This window comes from Balaenoptera ricei, chromosome 3 (assembly GCF_028023285.1).
Source record: "Balaenoptera ricei isolate mBalRic1 chromosome 3, mBalRic1.hap2, whole genome shotgun sequence".
In the NCBI taxonomy this organism is placed as follows: Eukaryota; Metazoa; Chordata; class Mammalia; order Artiodactyla; family Balaenopteridae; genus Balaenoptera; species Balaenoptera ricei.
This window is the reverse complement of record NC_082641.1, coordinates 17,109,169-17,128,485: the sequence shown is the minus strand read 5'-3', so window position 1 is coordinate 17,128,485 and position 19,317 is coordinate 17,109,169. Positions and strand designations below refer to the sequence as shown.

The 19,317-nt window shown below is 37.5% G+C and overlaps 2 protein-coding genes across 3 annotated transcripts in view; both read right to left on the bottom strand.

Annotated features, from left to right (window-relative positions):
* Nucleotides 1–19,317, bottom strand: part of LOC132362139 (serine/threonine-protein kinase MARK2-like) — a 138,991-nt gene that overhangs the window by 20,901 nt on the left and 98,773 nt on the right. For both annotated transcript variants that reach the window (XM_059916145.1, XM_059916143.1), the window contains one exon: nt 13,914–14,068. The gene's annotated coding sequence lies outside the window, so the exon portion shown is untranslated. The remainder of the gene's footprint in view (nt 1–13,913; nt 14,069–19,317) is intronic.
* Nucleotides 5,461–8,910, bottom strand: LOC132363541 (serine/threonine-protein kinase MARK2-like). The gene has a single exon (XM_059919222.1). It carries the CDS (start codon nt 8,714–8,716, stop codon nt 7,280–7,282), a length of 1,437 nt encoding a protein of 478 aa, XP_059775205.1. The 5' UTR covers nt 8,717–8,910; the 3' UTR covers nt 5,461–7,279.

Sequence of the window (19,317 nt, the reverse complement as noted above, 5' to 3'; positions counted from 1 at the left end):
GATTAGTTTTCCCCCCAAAATGGATAACTAGGAAAAAATACATATATATATATATGTATGAAAAAGCCTGTCACTGAGGGACACGATGCACCCACTGCAGGCAGGTAGTACCACCCTGGCATCGAGGAACAAATATTTTGATCATCAAAGCTTTATATCAAAAGATTTGCAATCAAAACATGGAAATGATGAAAGAAAATTTCACCTATTAAGGTACAGGGAAGTCATTTTGGCTTTAACCATTAAAGGGTGCATTGTCCAGAAGTAAAGAACGTCTATTTTGAAGATAGAGATAAATGCCTCCATTCCTGGGATGCAATTGCCATTATTCCTTCAATGGTAAGACTCCCTTCCCAGGTGTCAAGGCCACACTGATCCACTGTGTACATACTATTCTGTCTTTTTCTTCCCCCTTAAACCTGGAAGGAATGTACCTTCCTTGCTTTTTTTGTTCTGACAAGATATAAAACTATACTGAAAACCATGCTTCTATAGAGAAGTTCCTCACAGCTATCTGAGAGGCTGTCTTCCAGGCTGTAGTCCTCATTTTGGCTGGAATAAAACATTTCTCTATTATTATTATAGATTTTTTATTATTTCTGTCAACAGTGGGAAGGCTGAGAATACAATGTTACAGACGTCAACAGGGTTCAAATGCCAAATGTTAAGTAGCTTTCCCTTCCCTAAGGGAAATGGGAAACTATTAAGAGTTTTCACTGAACAGGTAATAAAGTATGGTTTATATTTTTAAGATTTATATTTAAAAATAAATTTTAAATTTTGACTGCAATATAGATTGGAAGTAGACAGGCAAACAGATTAAGATGTCATTGCAATCATTCAGGTTAAGAGGAATAACTGACCTGGAATTGTGACAATTTGGGTAGAATGTAAATATAGAATCCAAAATTATCTAGGAGGTGGAGTTGACTGGAATTGGTAAGTGAATGGATGTTGGAAGAGATGAAGATGCTTAGGATAGCTGTTGGTGCCATTTAATAAAGTAAAAACCACCATAAAATAAGTTGATTTAATGAAGAAATTTGATGAATTTTATTTTGGACTGTTGAGTTTGACTTGCTTTCATGATAACCATTTGGAGGCGGCCCTAGTAAAAGAAAGATAAAGGAAGGAAAGAAAGAAGGAAGGAAGGCAAGCCAAATTCAGGTGAATATAGTTTATGACCAGTGATCAGTAAGAGATCAAGAGGTGAGATATTATGACTGGATGAATTAGAGCACTACAACAGAAAATATGGTTTAAAAATTGGGATTTAATTATTTATCATTTCAAATTCATCAATCTTGTGGATTGACAAAGGCAACCTTACCAGGATTATAAAAGAGGGTAGCATAAGTGGAGGAGAGAAGTAAGGTTTTTCTTGTAAGCCTAGGTAGGCTAGGTTGTAAATGGTGATATAGAAATTTAAGTAAATAAGAGAATTCCTCTTCAAGCCATGATAAAATAACAAAGAATAGACTTAACTTTTGACTTCAAACAACAGGAGAACTGGGCAAAATCAAACTATTGACTCCAAAACATTGGGAACGTGATGTGAAACTCCTTGGCAGAAAGGAAATAAACATTATTAGCTCTACAATCACCTAAACTTTCTGGCTGGAACAATTTTCAGAAGCAGAAGAATGTGAGCAGACCCACTCACTTTACTGAGTTAAGGAGGAAGAGATTACAGCTCCAGAGGCTGAGACAGTAGGAAATTATGGGGCAGAATTTGAATAAATGCTAGAGCTTGCTCTGAATCCAGTCTGTCTGGTTCCAGGCAGAGCCTGTGCTCTAGTTACTCTGCTCTGCTCTCTTTCTCTAGGTTACACAATATAGACCAATCTATCATTTGTCAGTTATTTCACCCCAGAAGGCCATACTTACTGCTTTCTGGTCTATTGCTCACCTCCCAAATCCAGCCCCTCATTACATCCAAATGTTTACAATTATGCACATCTTAAGCCCATTTTGGGTCAAGAGGTCTAATTTCTTATTAGGTCCACACTTCAATGATATCAAAGATTAACATCTCCAGAAGCATCCAGCTGTACCCTGCCATTAATTTACTAAAAAAGTGCATGCAAGAGAAAGGAAATTTAAGGAAACTAATATATATGATAGACCCCACAGTTCCTGAGCTCTCCTATTGGAGAGCAAACTTTTAATATGAAAAATTAAGTAGATCATCCCTTGATTTGTTGAGCATAATAAAGCTTATTGAAACTAATCAAATGACATTTTTTCTTAGGAAGGTCTTTCTGATATATAGCATTGGAAACTTACTTCATTGTTCATGATCATTAAGGCTTAATTTAATTTAATTCTATTTATTTTAATCTTCAAACCTTTATTAGCTTCTGACACCGGTCAACCCCACTCCTGGGAGCAGTTCCCTCCTATACTTGTAAGATCATTTAATATGTACTTCGTAAGGAAGTCTGCATTTAGACTCAGGTTTGTTTGCTTGATTAATTTGGTGAACTTAAAGACATTGCTTAGTCAAAATTCAAACAACACATGGATTCTAAATTGCTCCAAGGTAAATTCTCAATTCTATACAATTTGCTGATTTTTAAAGGGGGGAAAAAAAAGATTTTCTAACTTTTCTCCAATTGTTTCCAAGGACAATTGACAATTTAATGCTATCATTTACATGTAGGCCAAAACATGATTTGTTCCTGTCTCCTTTTCATTTAATTCAACTTAAAAAAAAAAAAAAGTATTGATGGCCCACAATGAGCCAGGTTTTATTTCACTTTCCAAAGATACTTTAGTGAATCAAACAAAGATGCCTGCCTTTGTGGAGCTTATATTCTAGAAGCGATGGGGCAGCAGATAATGATAAACATGGACACATAAATGATATTTTACATTAAAAGGCCATGAGCCTTATGGAATGAAAGAACAAGGAAAGGGTTTTCAATTGTAGGCGGGGCCTGGGGGTGGATTCTACTTTTACTTAGGCTGGTATGGGTAGACCTCCTTTTGGTGATAGTTGAGCCAAAAATTTGAAGAAGTGAGGGACTTCACCCATGAAGCTATTTGGGGAAAATTGACCCATTCAGAGTCAGAGCAAAATCCTAAATGTGGAACTTGTCTGGTATGTTTGGAGAAAGCTATGAAGCTAGTGTCACCGGAGAAGCAGAAGGTGAACCGGAGCTCCCGCTGCATCTCAGTGATGTGAGATGTCTGAGAACTAAGGGAGGGGTAATCATGTGGGGCTTTTAAGTCATTTTGAAGAGTTTGGTTTATATTCAGAGTGAAACGGGAGCTAATTTAGAAAGACTGAACTTCTGTTTGTTAATGACAATTCTGGCTACCATATAGAGAAGTTGTGGGAGAGGAACTGGGGTCAAATCAGGTCACCTAATGATGAAGCGCTTCCTGTAATTCAGACAGGGAGTGACAGAAAATATAGCCAATCCAAATAAGTACATCTATTTCAGGAAACACCCTGAAGCATCTTTGAATAGGACACTATCTAGTTTACACACCAGTCACATCTGATATTCAAAGGATTTTATAAAGTTATCACTTTTAAGTTAAGTTTGGGAACACACATTCACTCCTCTTCTGTGGAGAATGGCTTTTGGCAAGATATTTTTAGTGCCATAACCACATTTCAGTGTGAATTCTTTGGTGTGCAGATTATATAAAATGCTTTGACGTATACTATATCAGTACACAGTAAAATCAAAGAGGAGAACTAAGCAGGGCTTAATTCATAGGCCTAGTGTTGCAAACTTCTTTCCCTTTGTCCCTCTGAAATCTGCTTCTCAGAGTTAGACACAATAGGTTGAGCAACAAGCAAGGATTAGGTATGGTTCACATATGATTCCAGAGTTGGTTTATAATCTTGAATGAGAATTGAAAAGTCAAAACCCCTTTACTACAATTCCTTTTCATGTGACTCTTGGGCATGCCATGTTTAAGAGGTACTGTGTCCCACATCCCTTTAGAAATACTAAGTATTTATCTAACTGCCATTCTCCTAGCTCTTTCTAGTCATGGCTCCAAACTGAGCCATGATTTTGAACCATCATTCAACATTTTAACGAGTATGTATTTATGTATCTAGTAGGTTTGGCCAGCCTGGCATTTTCATATGGATTCCCACATATACAGTTTAGGAAGATTACACACATTAAAATGGTTCTTTCTTCCAAAAGTCCCTGTTATATTTACTATAGAGAAAAAAAACTGGATGATCATTTTAACCCTTGCTAATGTTTTTTACAAGATTACAAAAAGTTTTATCTAATAAATAACATAAAATATAGATAAATTTTACAAAATATATACAGAGGTTGTATTAATAATTAATAATTAGTAAATAATTAATAACCAATACAAAACCAATCAGGGGGTTGCTGCTCAGATACACAATTATGAGGATAAAAACAGAACCAAAACAAACATCACTGGAATACAGACCCCCCTCAGCTCCACCACTAACTAATAATAGGGATTGTCCTTAAGGACCTCCTGCCTCCCTCTTGCTGTCAGAATCCATTGTTAGCGACACCCTTTCTCTCTCATCCCTCCACACGTGTACAAAACTCCCAGTACAACTGTATTTAGCTGTGTTCTTTCTCATATCAGGTAAAAAGTAATATGCAAATAAACATGTAATCAAAGAGGTGAGTTATTTGTCAAATCTTGTGAGTTGCAAGGTCTTCTTAGTATGAAAGCTAAGGAGAAATTCAATGTTTATATTAGAAAAAAAATGAATTTAATTATGAAATGTAATCAGCACTCATATTCTGTGTGCCTGCTCCTTGAAAAAAGTTTTGCTAAGTCATGCCTTCAATTTCAAGACCTTACAGTTCATTGGAATGAGGAACTATGAATAGATATGTGCACATCACTAACTCCAGTATAAGACACTGGGAGAGAAGAGCTGGAAGGTAGCACTATAATGCCCTAGATTGCACTAGACATTAAATCTTTACCCATAGGATACCCATTTCATTTTACTAAATGGCTCTCTATAAACCTAGTGAAATGAATGATTTGCCAGATATTGTAAAGAGGGTAGAACTACAGGATTTTATAGTGTAGGTTCAAACTCTTTGCCTGACTCTCATAGTTTATAAGCTAGTCTCTTGCAGCCTTAACACAATGATGTTAAAAGCAAAGCAGCTACAAATTCCCTACCGTCCTGTGCCCCCGTATCTCCAACCAGGAGTCGCTGAGAGGACAGAGCAAAGCGTCACCCTGCTGAATAGCAATTACTGCTTCTGTAATACCTATAATAACTGGCCCTAGTTTATAAAATTGAAACAAATTGCTTACAAGTAATTATTCTCAAGCAACATAAATAGTTTAAAGCTATTGCATCTGAAAAGTTAATTACCCTGAGTGCAACTCAGCATAATTTTCTTTTATAAAATATTTTGTATTAAAAACCAGGCTGTTCACTAATGTCAGACAAAGGATTGTTCCCTTTGTGACAAGTTCACTTTTAATTTGCTTTTATTAATTATTTACTGATCCTATTCATAAAGAAAAACTGGAAATATATTACATAGCCTTTTATTTTTGGACATTGAGATATATTTAGAACTAAAGAGGAAATGAAGGAAGTAAATGTTCTTGTAATTCTTCACTCTCTGGCCGCTTCTATTCCAGAGACAGGAACAGCCCCCAAGACCACACTGTGAATTAGTCTGAGAATATCAACTGGGCTCAGAAACTTCCTCTCCCCCGCCCTCCAGCAAAACACATTTTATAACCAATCTTAACGAGCTGCAGTCTAGTGACTGTCAGTGGTCATACCAACAAAGCTGACAAATTAATTTACCTTAAAGCATAGTTAAGTGGTAATAGCAGTGCTGTTTTCTCAGAGAATGTTTGCATGTCAGTAGGGACTCCAGGTTACCCCAAAGGAATTGACAATTAATAGTGAAGCTATACAAATGGCACTGATCAGAAATATGTATACAAATGGGACAGTATCAAGGTATATATATTTTTTCTACATATATTTGCTCCTACAATTTCAATTAGATAATGATTTTCTGTTTTCTTTCTCAGTGGACATTTGTTGTAGGAAAGCAGAAAAAAGCAGCTTAAAGCCAAAGACTTTTCCAGTATTTTATAAAATCTGAAATTGAATAAAGAGGTAGGTGTTCCACATTAGAAATAAAGAGGATGATAACTTTGGGAAAGACAAGCCAACAATTGGCTGGTTTTCCCCAAGGATGAAAGCAGGTTGGAAGAACCTGAGGATTGTGAGAGTCATGAGCTGACCTCCACCTGTTTGTGGGGAGGAGGCTGGGGGTGAGCTCGGGCTTATGGAAAAGGATGGAACTGAGCAATGTGGATGCTGGATCCCCACCCAGGAGCATCTGTATTGACCTAGTTCCTGAGCATGGCCCAGAAGCAACAGAGCTAATGGGAATGTGTCCTATAATACCTTGGGGCCATGTAAACATGTAAAGCACTGCGTTGTGCTGGAGTGGAAGTGTGCGCCCCAGTAACTGAGTTTAAATTGTACTTCTCCCATTCCTAGTAACTCTATTTGTGCATCCACACTCCAATCTCTCAGCTTCTGTCTTTCTAGGTGTCTCCTTGAGCACTATACATCACAGCAGATGCAAAGCAGGGTGTGATACATCTTTCTGGAGCATCAAGTTTTTTTTGTTTTTTTTTTAAAGTATTTATTTATCTATTTATGGCTGTGTTGGGTTTTAGTTTCTGTGCTAGGGCTTTCTCTAGTTGTGGCAAGCGGGGGCCACTCTTCATCGCGGTGCGCGGGCCTCTCACTGTCGCGGCCTCTCTTGTTGCGGAGCACAGGCTCCAGATGCACAGGCTCAGTAATTGTGGCTCACGGGCCCAGCTGCTCCGCGGCACATGGGATCTTCCCAGACCAGGGCTCGAACCCGTGTCCCCTGCATTGGCGGGCAGATTCTCAACCACTGCGCCACCAGGGAAGCCCGAGCATCAAGTTTATTAACTAGAATTGGAAGAACCAAGGAGTCCTTGGAACAAGAACTATCCCCCTCCCCCACCAACACGGAAGACAGAAGAGTGGGGGAGGGGAGACGTGACCCAGGAATGACAGTCCAGTCTCTGAAGTTTCACCCAGGTGGGGGTTGAGGGGCAGACCTGCAGCCACGGTGGCCTCGCTTTCGGTCGCCCGGGCTGCTCCGGACCATCCTCTGAGCTGGCCAGGGTCTTGGATACGATGCTTCTGAAGGCCGCGCAGAGAACACCCTCATCTTCCACTGGACCGGGCCCCAGGGAGCGCGGCGGCCTGACCTTCCTGCCTCGGTCATGCATGGGGTTCACATGGGCTCACTTTATTATGACGCCTCTTGCTGGGCAGCTTGCAACAAAGATGTTTCAAAACAAAGTTCCAGATTCTCCTAGCCACCCCTTGCTTTTTCTGGCTGTGGCCAGAGGGAGTGGATGAGGACACACTCTCAGGCTGCCCAGTGTGGGAGGACCCTCCAGTGTTGGACACACCCGGGGGGCAGCTGGTTCCCTCTGGGGCTCCAATCCTGCTGCTGGTGGAGGGGGATGTCCCAGTGCCACACTGGGGGGCTGGGCTGGGGGTGGCAGTCCTCGCCTCCAGGCTGGGTGGGGGACAGGCAGACTCACCGGTCTTCTGCTCCGCCTGCTGGTCTTCCTGCAGCTGCACGTTTTCTCCCTGGTAGAGCCACCTGCTTTTCAGGGGGGACACCACAGGGCTTTGAGAAGGCTCAAGTTCACTGCCGCTGAGGTCCCCGCGACAGAAGGGCCTCACAGTTACGATGGAGGCCCCTACCTGGGGTTTCTTGGCGCTCACACTGCCTGTTCCAGCATCCTGGATCTGGTCGCAAGTCAAGCCCGGAGTCGTCACCGTTGTCACCTTCAGGTCCTCTTCACAGGGTGGCTGGAGTGGCTCCTTCTGGCCCATGTTTAACCAAGCATGCCCCATGAGGTCAGGTAAGGTGCCTCTGTCACTGGGGTTGAGGGCAATCATTTTTTGTAATAGATCCCTTATCTCCAAAGACAGATAAGGTGGGATGTGGTATTTCCCTTGTAGGACTTGCTTCCGCAGCTCCTGGTAGTCTTTTCCCCAAAAGGGCTGGCACCCAGTTACCATGGCGTAGAGCACTACTCCCAGGCTCCACACGTCCACCGCAGGGCCGTAGCTCTGCCCCAGGAAGATTTCCGGGGCAAAGTAAGGGGGTGTGCCGCAGATTGTGTCCATTTGTCCAGAGTCATCACACTTGTTGCTGAAGCCAAAGTCTGTAAGTTTGATATTCATGTTGGAATCAAAGAGGATGTTCTCTGGCTTCAGGTCCCGATGCACGATGCCCCTCTGGTGGCAGTGCTGCAAGGCGGAGAGCAGCTGCCGGAACGGGCCTCGGGCCTCCGCCTCTGTCATACGGTCATGGATCTTCAAATAGTGGCACATGTCCCCCCCACTGAGGTACTCCATCACCAGAATAAATGCCTCCTCTGTGTTAATCGCCCCCAGCAGTTTCACAATATTGGGGTGATTCAGGAGCTTCATACTGCACACTTCCCGGAAAACTGCCTGGACACTTGCGACGCTCTGACGCCTTTTCTTAATCACCTTGAGAGCCACCTGTGTCCCGGTCAGAATGTGCCGCGCCAACTTCACTTTACTGAAGGTGCCTTCACCAATGGTGCGGAGGATCTCAAAGCCGTCAATATGAGCCTCCTTGTCAGCAGAGTTGGCTGTGAGGCCCTGCATCATGGTGACCTGCTAACTACACTGACTGACAGCACTACCTAGAACGCTAACTACGCTAACTAACAATGCTAACTGTACTAACAGTGCTAAGTGTGCTGTCTCTACTAACAGCGCTAACTACGCTAACTGTACCAACAGTGCTAACTAGCACTAACTACACTAACTATGCTAATCAAGTATTAACTACACCAGCTATGCTAACTATACCAACAGTACTGACTATGCTAACTGTACTAATCTAGCAATACTAACTAAAATTAAGATACAAATGAGAAAAAGAAGAAAGGAAGAAAAGAAAGCAGAAGAAATGGAAAAGAGACACCAAAAAATTGAGAAGAAAAAATTTAAAACTAAAAGAAATGATAAAGAGAGAAAAATGAGAAAAAGGCAAAGAAGAAAGAAAAATGAGAAAGATAAAAAAGAGTAGAGAAAAGAGAAAAATAAATCAACAAAACGGCAGGAACAAGGAAAAAACAAGCTAACTGTAGGTCCAAGGCCGTCAGGTCACCAAAAGCAGCTTCCTGGGCTCTAAGGACCAAAAACCTGGGCCCAGCTGCCCCTTTTACAGGGCTCTGTGAAGTACATCACAGTGGTGCACTCTGAGGTCAGAGCAAGAAATGGACGCATCACAGCTGGGGGTAAACCACAGGGGTTTTCTCACTTCTTGAGTTCAAGGCCCCTTTACACTTAGGAAAAAGGATCCCAAAGAAATTTTTCTTTACGTGTGTTATTAGATATTGGTATTCACTTTGTTATAAATTAAAATCTGTAGGATACTTCAGTGGCCTTTTTATTTCTCGTTTGAAAATCTGTAATAATTTTAAAGACTTCATAATGTCTACACTTGAAATATTCAATTCCTTTTCCTTAAATTCTGGTCTCAAAATAATGTTACAACTTAACTGACTTCACGATACTATACAAAATGTTCTGCTGCATAAGACACGATAAGGTACATTATGAAAGTTCTATGAAGCTGAGAGAAGATTTGCCAGGAAGGTCATGAGCAGATTTCTCATCAGGAGCCTCGGAGGCCAGATGGCATGGCTCAATGTACTTCAAGTGTTGAAGGAAAGAAACCATCAACCAAGAATCCTATATCTAGCAAAACTTTCCTTCGAAAATGAGGGAGAAATCAAGACATTCCCAGTTAATCAAGAGTTCTTAACCACCAGACCCGCCTGCCACAGGGAGTTCTTCAGGTTGGAGTCAAGGACCCTGCACAGTAGCTCAAAGCCTTATGAAGAAATAAAGACCTCTGGCAAAAGTAGATAGACGGGCGATGAGAAAAGCTAATCCTGTTGTAACTTTGGTTTGTAGCTCCACTTTTTGTTTTCTATTTGATTTAAGAGACTAATATATAATAAAACACACCACACACATAGAGATCAAAAAAAAAAATCTATACCTAAAGCTATTACTAGAATTAAAAAATTTCACACATCTTATTAATATATACACTTGATGAAAAAAGCGTTGAAAATTAGCATCAATATTGATATAACTATTTAGGAATTTAGATTACATGTTCCCCTATGTAATTCAATTAATATTTGGGAGAAAATTAGGAGATAAAAATTCTTTGAAATCTTAACATTTCATTATAAAAATAACCTTAATAATTACATAAATGAAGTAGAACTTTGGTGTGTAGATTTCTATCTACATATACATGGAAAATTATGAAATATATACAAACATGTACACACAGAATGGCCTTTACATATTCTATGAAAAATTCGTTCCCACCAACTAATGTATCACGGAAAAAAATTTCCAGAGGAGATATAGATAGATAGATAGATAGATAGATAGATAGATAGATAGATAGACAGACATGGATATATGTATCTATGTTTGCCTCTATAGACCCTTACTAGTAGTTGACATTATGGATGGTTCTACTAATTGACTCTTCTCAAATTTCTCCATGTAAGTTTGAGATAAACATGTAGGACAGCTTTCTTACCATGTGGGTAGTAAATGGGAGCAACAAGGACTATTGAAGGAGAACACAGCACATTGCTGCATTAGTCTACTGAATATACTAAAAGGAGAAATTGAACCATCCCCATGTCAATCCTTGGGGATTAAGCAGAAGAACAAGGTGTTTACGTTACTCAAGTTTCAAACAAGCGAACAAACACCTCAGCACTTCCAGGTAACTACATTTCCACAAAAACTCCTATGAACATGCCAATAAGTCCAGAGCATCAAGAACTATGGCTAAAGAGGCCTTATGAGGCACTCAAAGACCTCACTTAGCCTAGAGTAAGTGGTTATACAGACTAATCCTTCTGTAACCCAAGTGAGGGGTGGAGAAGAAGCACTTCCTCATAGCATACGGCAGTGGTGATGGACAGAGAATATGCAAGGAATGAACTCTTAATACTGGCATCTTGTAGGCACACAGAGTACATAGATCATAGGAACAATGAGAAAAGAAACCTTTAGTTCCTTTAATTGGCTGAATTCATTAGAGGCTAGTATGGTTTAGACAAAAAAAAAAAAAAAAAAAGAGGCTCTTTCTAGCACAAGAATTGGAAGATTGGTGGCCTATTTCAGTAGTTCTTATATAATCCAAACTCAGGTGAACAAGTGTTAGAGACAATATACTTTTATTATTATCAATCTTTGTAGGAGAGGCATAAACCCAGTCTGATTATATTTGAAAAAAAACTACTGTGATAATACTTCCCTTCCATGTGTTGGAGTATAATCTGCCATAATATATTTGGAGAAAATCTGGAATTTATCATATTCACAGTGAAAAAAAGAACAATCTGCCAGGGATTGGGGAGGGGAAGAGGGAAGGATGAACAGCTAGAGCAGACAGGATTTTTAGGGCAGTAAAACTATTCCACATGATGTGGTGGTAATGGTGGGTACATAACATCATGCCTTTGACAAAACCCACAGAACTGTAGATCACAAAGAATGTGAGCTCTTAAAATAACTGACTTTATTTTATAACAATGTATCAATGTAGGTTCAATTTTAACGTGCTTACCACACCAAGGCAAGATGTTAATAATGAGGGCAAGGGAAGGAGTGGGAGGGGGAGTATATGGGAACTCTGAACATGCTGCTCAAGTTTTCTGCAAGCTCAAAACTATTCTAAAAATAAATTCCAATAATTCAAAAAATGTAAAGGGAATAAGAAAGGCATATTAAGTTAATACTAAACTAAAAACTTTGGAGTAGGCATATTAATTTCAACAAAGCTGATTTAAGAATCAGCTTGGGACACCTGGAAACAAAGGGCAGGGTTAGCCCCTACAGCCAGTGCTGCTTTACAAGATTTGGAATAAACACATAACTGAGTCTTTTGCTCCATGTGGGAGTGAAGAAAAGTGTAGGAGGGGCCTTGCCTCCAGCCTTACAGTGAGCTCCCTGAGGGGTTGTTCTCTATCTTGTTTCACACTGAGACTGTTTATTGGTGACATTCTTTCTGGGTCAAAACCATTCCAGTGGGGGTAAGCTGAGACGAAGTGAGAGAGTGTCATTGACATATAGACACTACCAAATGTAAAATAGATAGCTGGTGGGAAGCAGCCGCATAGCACAGGGAGATCAGCTAGGTGCTTTGTGACCACCTAGAGGGGTGGGATGGGGAGGGTGGGAGGGAGGGAGATGCAAGAGGGAAGAGAAATGGGAACATATTGTATATGTATAACTGATTCACTTTGTTATAAAGCAGAAGCTAACACACTATTGTAAGGCAATTATACTTCAATAAAGATGTTTAAAAAAAAAAAAAAAAAGATGTTAAAAAAAAATTTTTTTTTAATTAAAAATACCAAGGAAAAGGTGGGACATTACATATTAATAAAAGTATCAATTCTCCAAAAAGACATAAAACTCCTAAAGTTGTGGAATCTGACATCAAGCTTTCAATATATGTGAAGCAAAAACTGATAGATCAAGTAGGTACAGAATCAGTAAGGATAGACTTGACCTGGACAGTAATAGCAATCAAACTAATATAATTGGCATTTATAGAATACTCCACTCAACAAAAATAAAATATACATTTTTCTCAAGCTCATGTGGATCACAGAGAAGAGTCTCAAGAGGAATTTTAAAAAGCAATTATATAGAAATAAAAATTAAAAAAAAATTGTAGATACAGAGAAAGCAGTGCTGAGAGGAAAATTAAGTGCATATATTCAGAAAGAAGAAAGATCTATAATCAGTAATCTGAGCTCCACCTCAGGAAACTAGAGAATGAAGAACAATTTAATATTAGTGTAAGCAGAAAGTAAAAAGAAATAATACATATGTGAGCATAAGTTATTGAAACTGAAAACTTTAGTAGAGAAAATCAATGAAACCAAAAACTTCTTTGAAAAGACCAGCAAAACTGATAAACCTCCAGCCAGGTTAACAGAAAAAGAAAAGAAAAGAAAAAATAATTACCAATATCAGAAATTAAAGAGACGTCATCCTGACCTGTTTCATGAATGTTAAAAAGGCAGTAAAGAACAACAAGCAGAACTCTATAATTTAGATGAAACAGAATGATTTTTTCACAGACACAAATGCTTAAAAGTTACACAAGGAGAGACAGGTCATCTGATCAGGCCCATATCTATTAAAAAAAAATTGTATCAATAATCAAAAACCTTCCAAAAAAGAAACCTTCAGTTCAGATAGTCACCGGTGAATTTTACCAAATCAAAAGAAACAGTGCCAATTACCACATTCCCTTCCAGAAAACAGAAGCTGAGGAAACTCATTCTATGAGGTCAGCATTACCATAATACCAAAACCAGACACAAGCATTACGTGAAATAAAAATATTTATATATCATGTTAAGAAGTTGAAAACTTTCTCACTAAAATCCAGAAAAAAGGAAAGATATTCTCTTTTACTCTTCCTACTCTCCGTTTTACTGAGATTTTTAGCTAGTACGTTAAAACAAGAAAGAAAAAAAAAGAGAAAGTATTTGGCTTGGAAAGGATTAAATAAAGCTGTCTATACTTGCAGATGACATGATTGTCTCTGCAGAAAAATATAATTTTGGAAAATTATGGAAATAATAAAGGACTATAACAAGGTCACAGGATTCATGGTTTAGTATATATTCTTGTGTATATGCTGTACATACATATATATGTATTTTGTATATATACCGTACATATAAATATAAACACACATACATTTAATAAGTCAATGAAATTTGAAATTAAAACATACCATCTTGGGCTTCCCTGGTGGTGCAGTGGTTGAGAATCTGCCTGCCAATGCAGGGGACACGGGTTCGAGCCCTGGTCTGGGAAGATCCCACGTGCCGCGGAGCAACTGGGCCCGTGAGCCACAACTACTGAGCCTGCGCGTCTGGAGCCTGTGCCCTGCAACAAGAGAGGCCGCGATAGTGAGAGGCCCGCGCACCGCGATGAAGAGTGGCCCCCGCTTGCCGCAACTAGAGAAAGCCCTCGCACAGAAACAAAAACCCACCACAGCCAAAAATAAATAAAATAAATAAATAAAATAAATTTCTAGTTAATATTAAAAACAAAAAAAAACATACCATGTATATTGTACCATAAAGATGAAGTACTTAAATATAAATCTAACAAAATATGTATAGGAACTATATGTGCAAAACTATAAAATGCTGATAAAAGAAACCAAAGATTAAATAAATCAAGAGTTATTCTGTGTATACTGACTGGAAAAATCAATATTATTAAGATGTTTATTCTTCTTAACTGTATCTATATATTCCATGCAATTCCAATCAAAATTCCAGTGAGCTATTTTCTTGATATTGACACACTAATATCAAGTTAATGTGGAAAGGAGAAAGACCTAAAAGAGCCAAAACAATAATAGAAGATTAACAGCATAGCTGTAGTGCTAACAATTCCTGATTTCAAGAATTACTATAAAGCTACAGTAATCAAGAGAGCATGATATTGGCTCAAGAATAGACACATAGATCAATTAAACCATATAAACAGCCCAGAAGGAGATGCACAGAAATGCAGTCAACTGGTATTTCACAAGGGACAAAGACAATCAAGAGAGAAATAGATGAATGGATAAACAAAGTGTGGTACATTCAAACAGTGCAATATTATTCAATGAAGAAAAATAAATGAACTAAAATGCCATGAAAGGATATGGATGAATATTAAATGTATAGGGTAAAATGAAAGAAGCCAGTAGCAGAAGTCTACATACTGAATTATTCCACTTATATGACATCTGGAAATGACAGAACCTATAGGCATGGTAAATCAGTAATGGCCAGTAGATTAAAGAAGGGCTAGAAATGATGATGAAACACAGGGAATATGTTCAGCGTTTCAAAACAATGCTGTATACTTTCATTGCAGATACATGACACTAAGCATTTGTAAAATTCCATAGAGCTTTACAGCTCAAATAGTAAATATTAATATAAACAAATTTAAAAAAATCATTTAAGAGGTCAGGGGAATCCAGGATGGGTGCAGAATGTAACTCGGGGCTGGGTATATGGGAACTGTCTGTATTACCCTTTCAATTTTTCTATAAATCTAAAATCTTTTCTAAAAACAAAAACTTATTTTTAAAAAATTCTGCAAGACACAAATAGAATACATTCAAAGAAAGTCACATCATAGTCAAACATCATAAATGAAAATAATATTTAACCAGAAAATAAAAAGATACATTATATTCTGGCACAACAATAAGAAGAATGAGAGCTAACATCATCAGAAACAAGTGAAGCCAGAGATAATAAAATCATATATTTAATGAAATTATAGGAAAAATGTGTAACCCCCAAATTTTATATCTACTAATAATTTTGTCCCAAAATTAAGGTTAAATAATGAAATTTTCAAATAAACAAGAACAGGCAGAATTTGTTGCTAGCTGAACCAGACTGCAAGGAATACTGTTGATAGCGCTTCAGATAAGACAAAGAAAACCAAACCAAACCAAAACAAACAAACAAAAATGAGCACAAATTTACTGATGTACGTATCTGCAGGAAGAAATGAAGATCACTGGAAAGGGAAATTGTGAATTTAACTATAAAATAATATTTATAAAATATATTAAATAGTTACTAACTCTTTGAAGAAAAAACTACACTGCAGATACATAACACATAATAGAAGGAGAATGAGTGACAACTAAAGTACAAAGGACAAAACAACAATACATGGTATTTTACTTACAATAATGGCTAATGGGCATAATTTAAGTCACTTTGAAAAGTGAAAGATTAAAAAGCTGAATTTAGAAAATAACCAGTAATAACACAAAGCAACATACATTTAAAACATTGACAGAATTAACAGGAGCTACAGAAAAATATACAATGAACCACAGCTATTTCAAATAGGATTTTCTCATAATTAAAAACAAAAAAATCAGTAATGCTATAAAAGCTTTATTTTTTATTGAAGTAAAATTGATGTATACCATTATAAAAGTTTCCGGTGTGCAACACTGTAATTCAATACACAACGGGATCATCATCAAAAGTGTAGTTATCATCCATCACCACAGAGTCGATCCCTTTTACCCATTTTGCCCACCTCTCAACCCCTTCTCCTCTGCTATATCTGTTCTAGATATAAAAGTTTTAAACTATATTATTATCTAACTTACCTAACAGAAATTTATAGAATACTACATCTGGCAGCTAAAATACATAGTCTTTGGGGCTATAAAACAAGTCTCAATAAGTCACAAAGGATCATATGTTCTGTGAACATACATAAATGAATAAGTGTTTTCGCGAAGAATAATGAGATAATCTTATGTGTTTGAGAATTAGCAGTACGTGTCTAAATTAACACTTCTTTAAAAAAATGCAATGGGAATTTAAAATATATTATTGACAGTATGGAAATAGAAATTTCCCTTATCAAAACTTATATGATTGAGGCAAAACAGTCTTTGGATATACTTTATCATTTAAATATGAAAGTTTAAAAAATCAATAAGCTAAGCCTCCATCTCAAGATTCTAAAAAGGAAAAAGGAAAATTTAAAACCCAGAGGAAGAAGAAGGATAAAAAGTAGAATGATGAGAACAAAGATCAAAGATATAAAATAGAGAAAAATAACAAAGCCATAAGCTTTAATCTTTGAAAGTTTAATAAAATTGATAAACTCTGTAGTAGTAGAATAATACCCCCTCCCAAGTTGTAAAAGTGTTATTTCCCAGAACCTGGGAATATGTTCCCTTACATGGCAAAGAGACATTGCAGATGCAGTTAAGTTAGGATCTCCATAGCGTTTCCTGAATTACCCTGGTGAGCCAGTGTAATCACAAAGGTCCTTATTTTGAAAAAGAGTAGACGAGGGAAGCAGAAGTGTCGGAGTCAGAAAAGGAGATGTGACAGTGGAAGCAAAGTGAGAATGATTTCATTTCAGGCTGTAAGTATGGAAGGGGGCCAGTAGCTGAGGATTGGGGAGAGCCTCTAGAAGCTGAGAAAGGCAAGAAAATGGATTCCCAGAATGTGCAGAAGGAATGGGGTCCTGTAAACATTTTAACTGTAGCTTAGTTGGACCTATTTTGAACTGTGATCTCCAGAACTGTAAAATAATAAATTTGTGGTGTTTTAAGTCACTAAGATTGTGTTAATTTGTTACAGCAGCAACAAGAAACTAAGAGAAACCCTTAGCAAGACTGATTAAAAATGTGAAGTACACACAAATTAACGTTAACTGAAAGCAATATAGTGGTGCCAATACACATATTTTCAAATTAAAGGAGAATAAGAGAATAGTGTATTTCCTTCTTGATTTTCAATACTGTATTTAGCAGAAACCAACTTTATTTATTAGCATAAGGACATAGGGGCGACAATGAAAAACAACAATCATAAGGAGAAAAAAGAAAAGAAAACAAAATGTACTATTTAATTAATTGTAAATGGATTAAAAAAATCATCCATTTTTAATTTGCTGTTTGTTAACTTTTTTTTTTTAACAGCTTTATTGGAGTATAATTCCTTTACAGTGTTGTGTTAGTTTCTGCTGTATATCAAAGTGAATCAGCTATACATATACATATAGCCCCAGATGCCCTCCCTCTTGCCTCTCCCTTCCCCCGTCCCTATCCCACCCCTCTAGGTGGTCACAAAGCACGGAGCTGATCTCCCTGTGCTTGAGTATCCTTTTAAAACAGCAAGATGTCCGGATCCTAATATCAATAAAACAAATTAGGACAATAAATGACTCCATTAAAATAAATCTGTTGCCCATAAATTTTCTAGCAATTAATATAAATCAACTTTATTATAAATTGTATAGTACACTCCTGCCAAATTGAGAACTATATATTTTATTTCCATCTGTATTTTGAAGTGTGAATACTAGAAAATTAGCTTTAATAAAAGCTCAATTAATCTAAGTAATAATGCTTAAATATCTCTTGGTGTGAAGGGTCTTGAAACACATGATTTTCCATCCCAACGCCAGTTTTGTCTAATCATCTTATGGGCAAAATTTATGTCATATTTTTGCTTTGAAAAATCTATTTGGAACAAAGAAAACTATAGTTAGGCAACAATTCCTGTATTGTTGAAAATTAGCAACTGTTATCACAACAACAACAATAAAATGTACTTTGACTCCAATGTAATTATGTACTTAATTTTTCTCTTTTTTAATTTTCAAGAACCATTTTTTATTACACCCATATAAGAAAATTTACTTATCGGTGTTATTTATATTTAATTTACAAGAAGACTGAAGCAACAGTTATGTCACTATTATATATTGCTTAAATTTTTTCACTGATTTTATGTTAGAGTTATTTGGAAAGTTTATAGTCCTTAAATTTCGATTAATGTCCTCACATTTTGTTGCATGTGTGCTCAGTTCTCCCAAAAATTATTTGAACTTGACCACTCTGAATATAAAGCTGGCATTCAAGTCAATCAAAAAATTACTTATGTCTCTGGTGAAATGTCTATTTACGTCTTCCGCCCATTTTTTAATTGGATTGTTTGTTTTTTTTGATATTGAGCTGCACGAGCTGTTTGTATATTTAGGAGATTGATCCTTTATCTATTGTTTCACTGGCAAATATTTTCTCCCATTCTGAGGGTTGTCTTTTCATCTTATTTATGGTTTCCTTTGCTGTGCAAAAGCTTTTAAGTTTAATTAGGTCCCAGAAGACATACAGATGGCCAAGAGGCACACAAAAAGATGCTCAACATCACTAATTATTAGAGAAATGCAAGTCAAAACTACAGTGAGGTGATACCTCACACCGGTCAGAATGGCCATTATCAAAAAATCTAGAAACAATAAATGCTGGAAAGGGTGTGGTGAAAAGGGAACCCTCCTGCACTGTTGGTGGGAATGTACGTTGATACAACTATGGAGAACAGTGTGGAGGTTCCTTAAAAAACTAAAACTAGAACTACCATATGACCCAGCAATCCCACTACTGGGCATATACCCTGAGAAAAGCATAATTCAAAAAAGAGACATGTACCACAGTGTTCACTGCAGCACTATTTACAATAACCAGGACACAGAACTAACCTAGATGGATAAAGAAGATGTGGCACCTATATACAATGGAATATTACTCAGTCATAAAAAGAAACGAAACTGAGTTATTTGTAGTGAGGTGGATG

Coding starts and splice junctions, on each gene's coding strand:
- LOC132363541 (XM_059919222.1), bottom strand. CDS start 8,716: ATGATGCAGGGCCTCACAGCCAACTCTGCTGACAAGGAGGCTCATATT.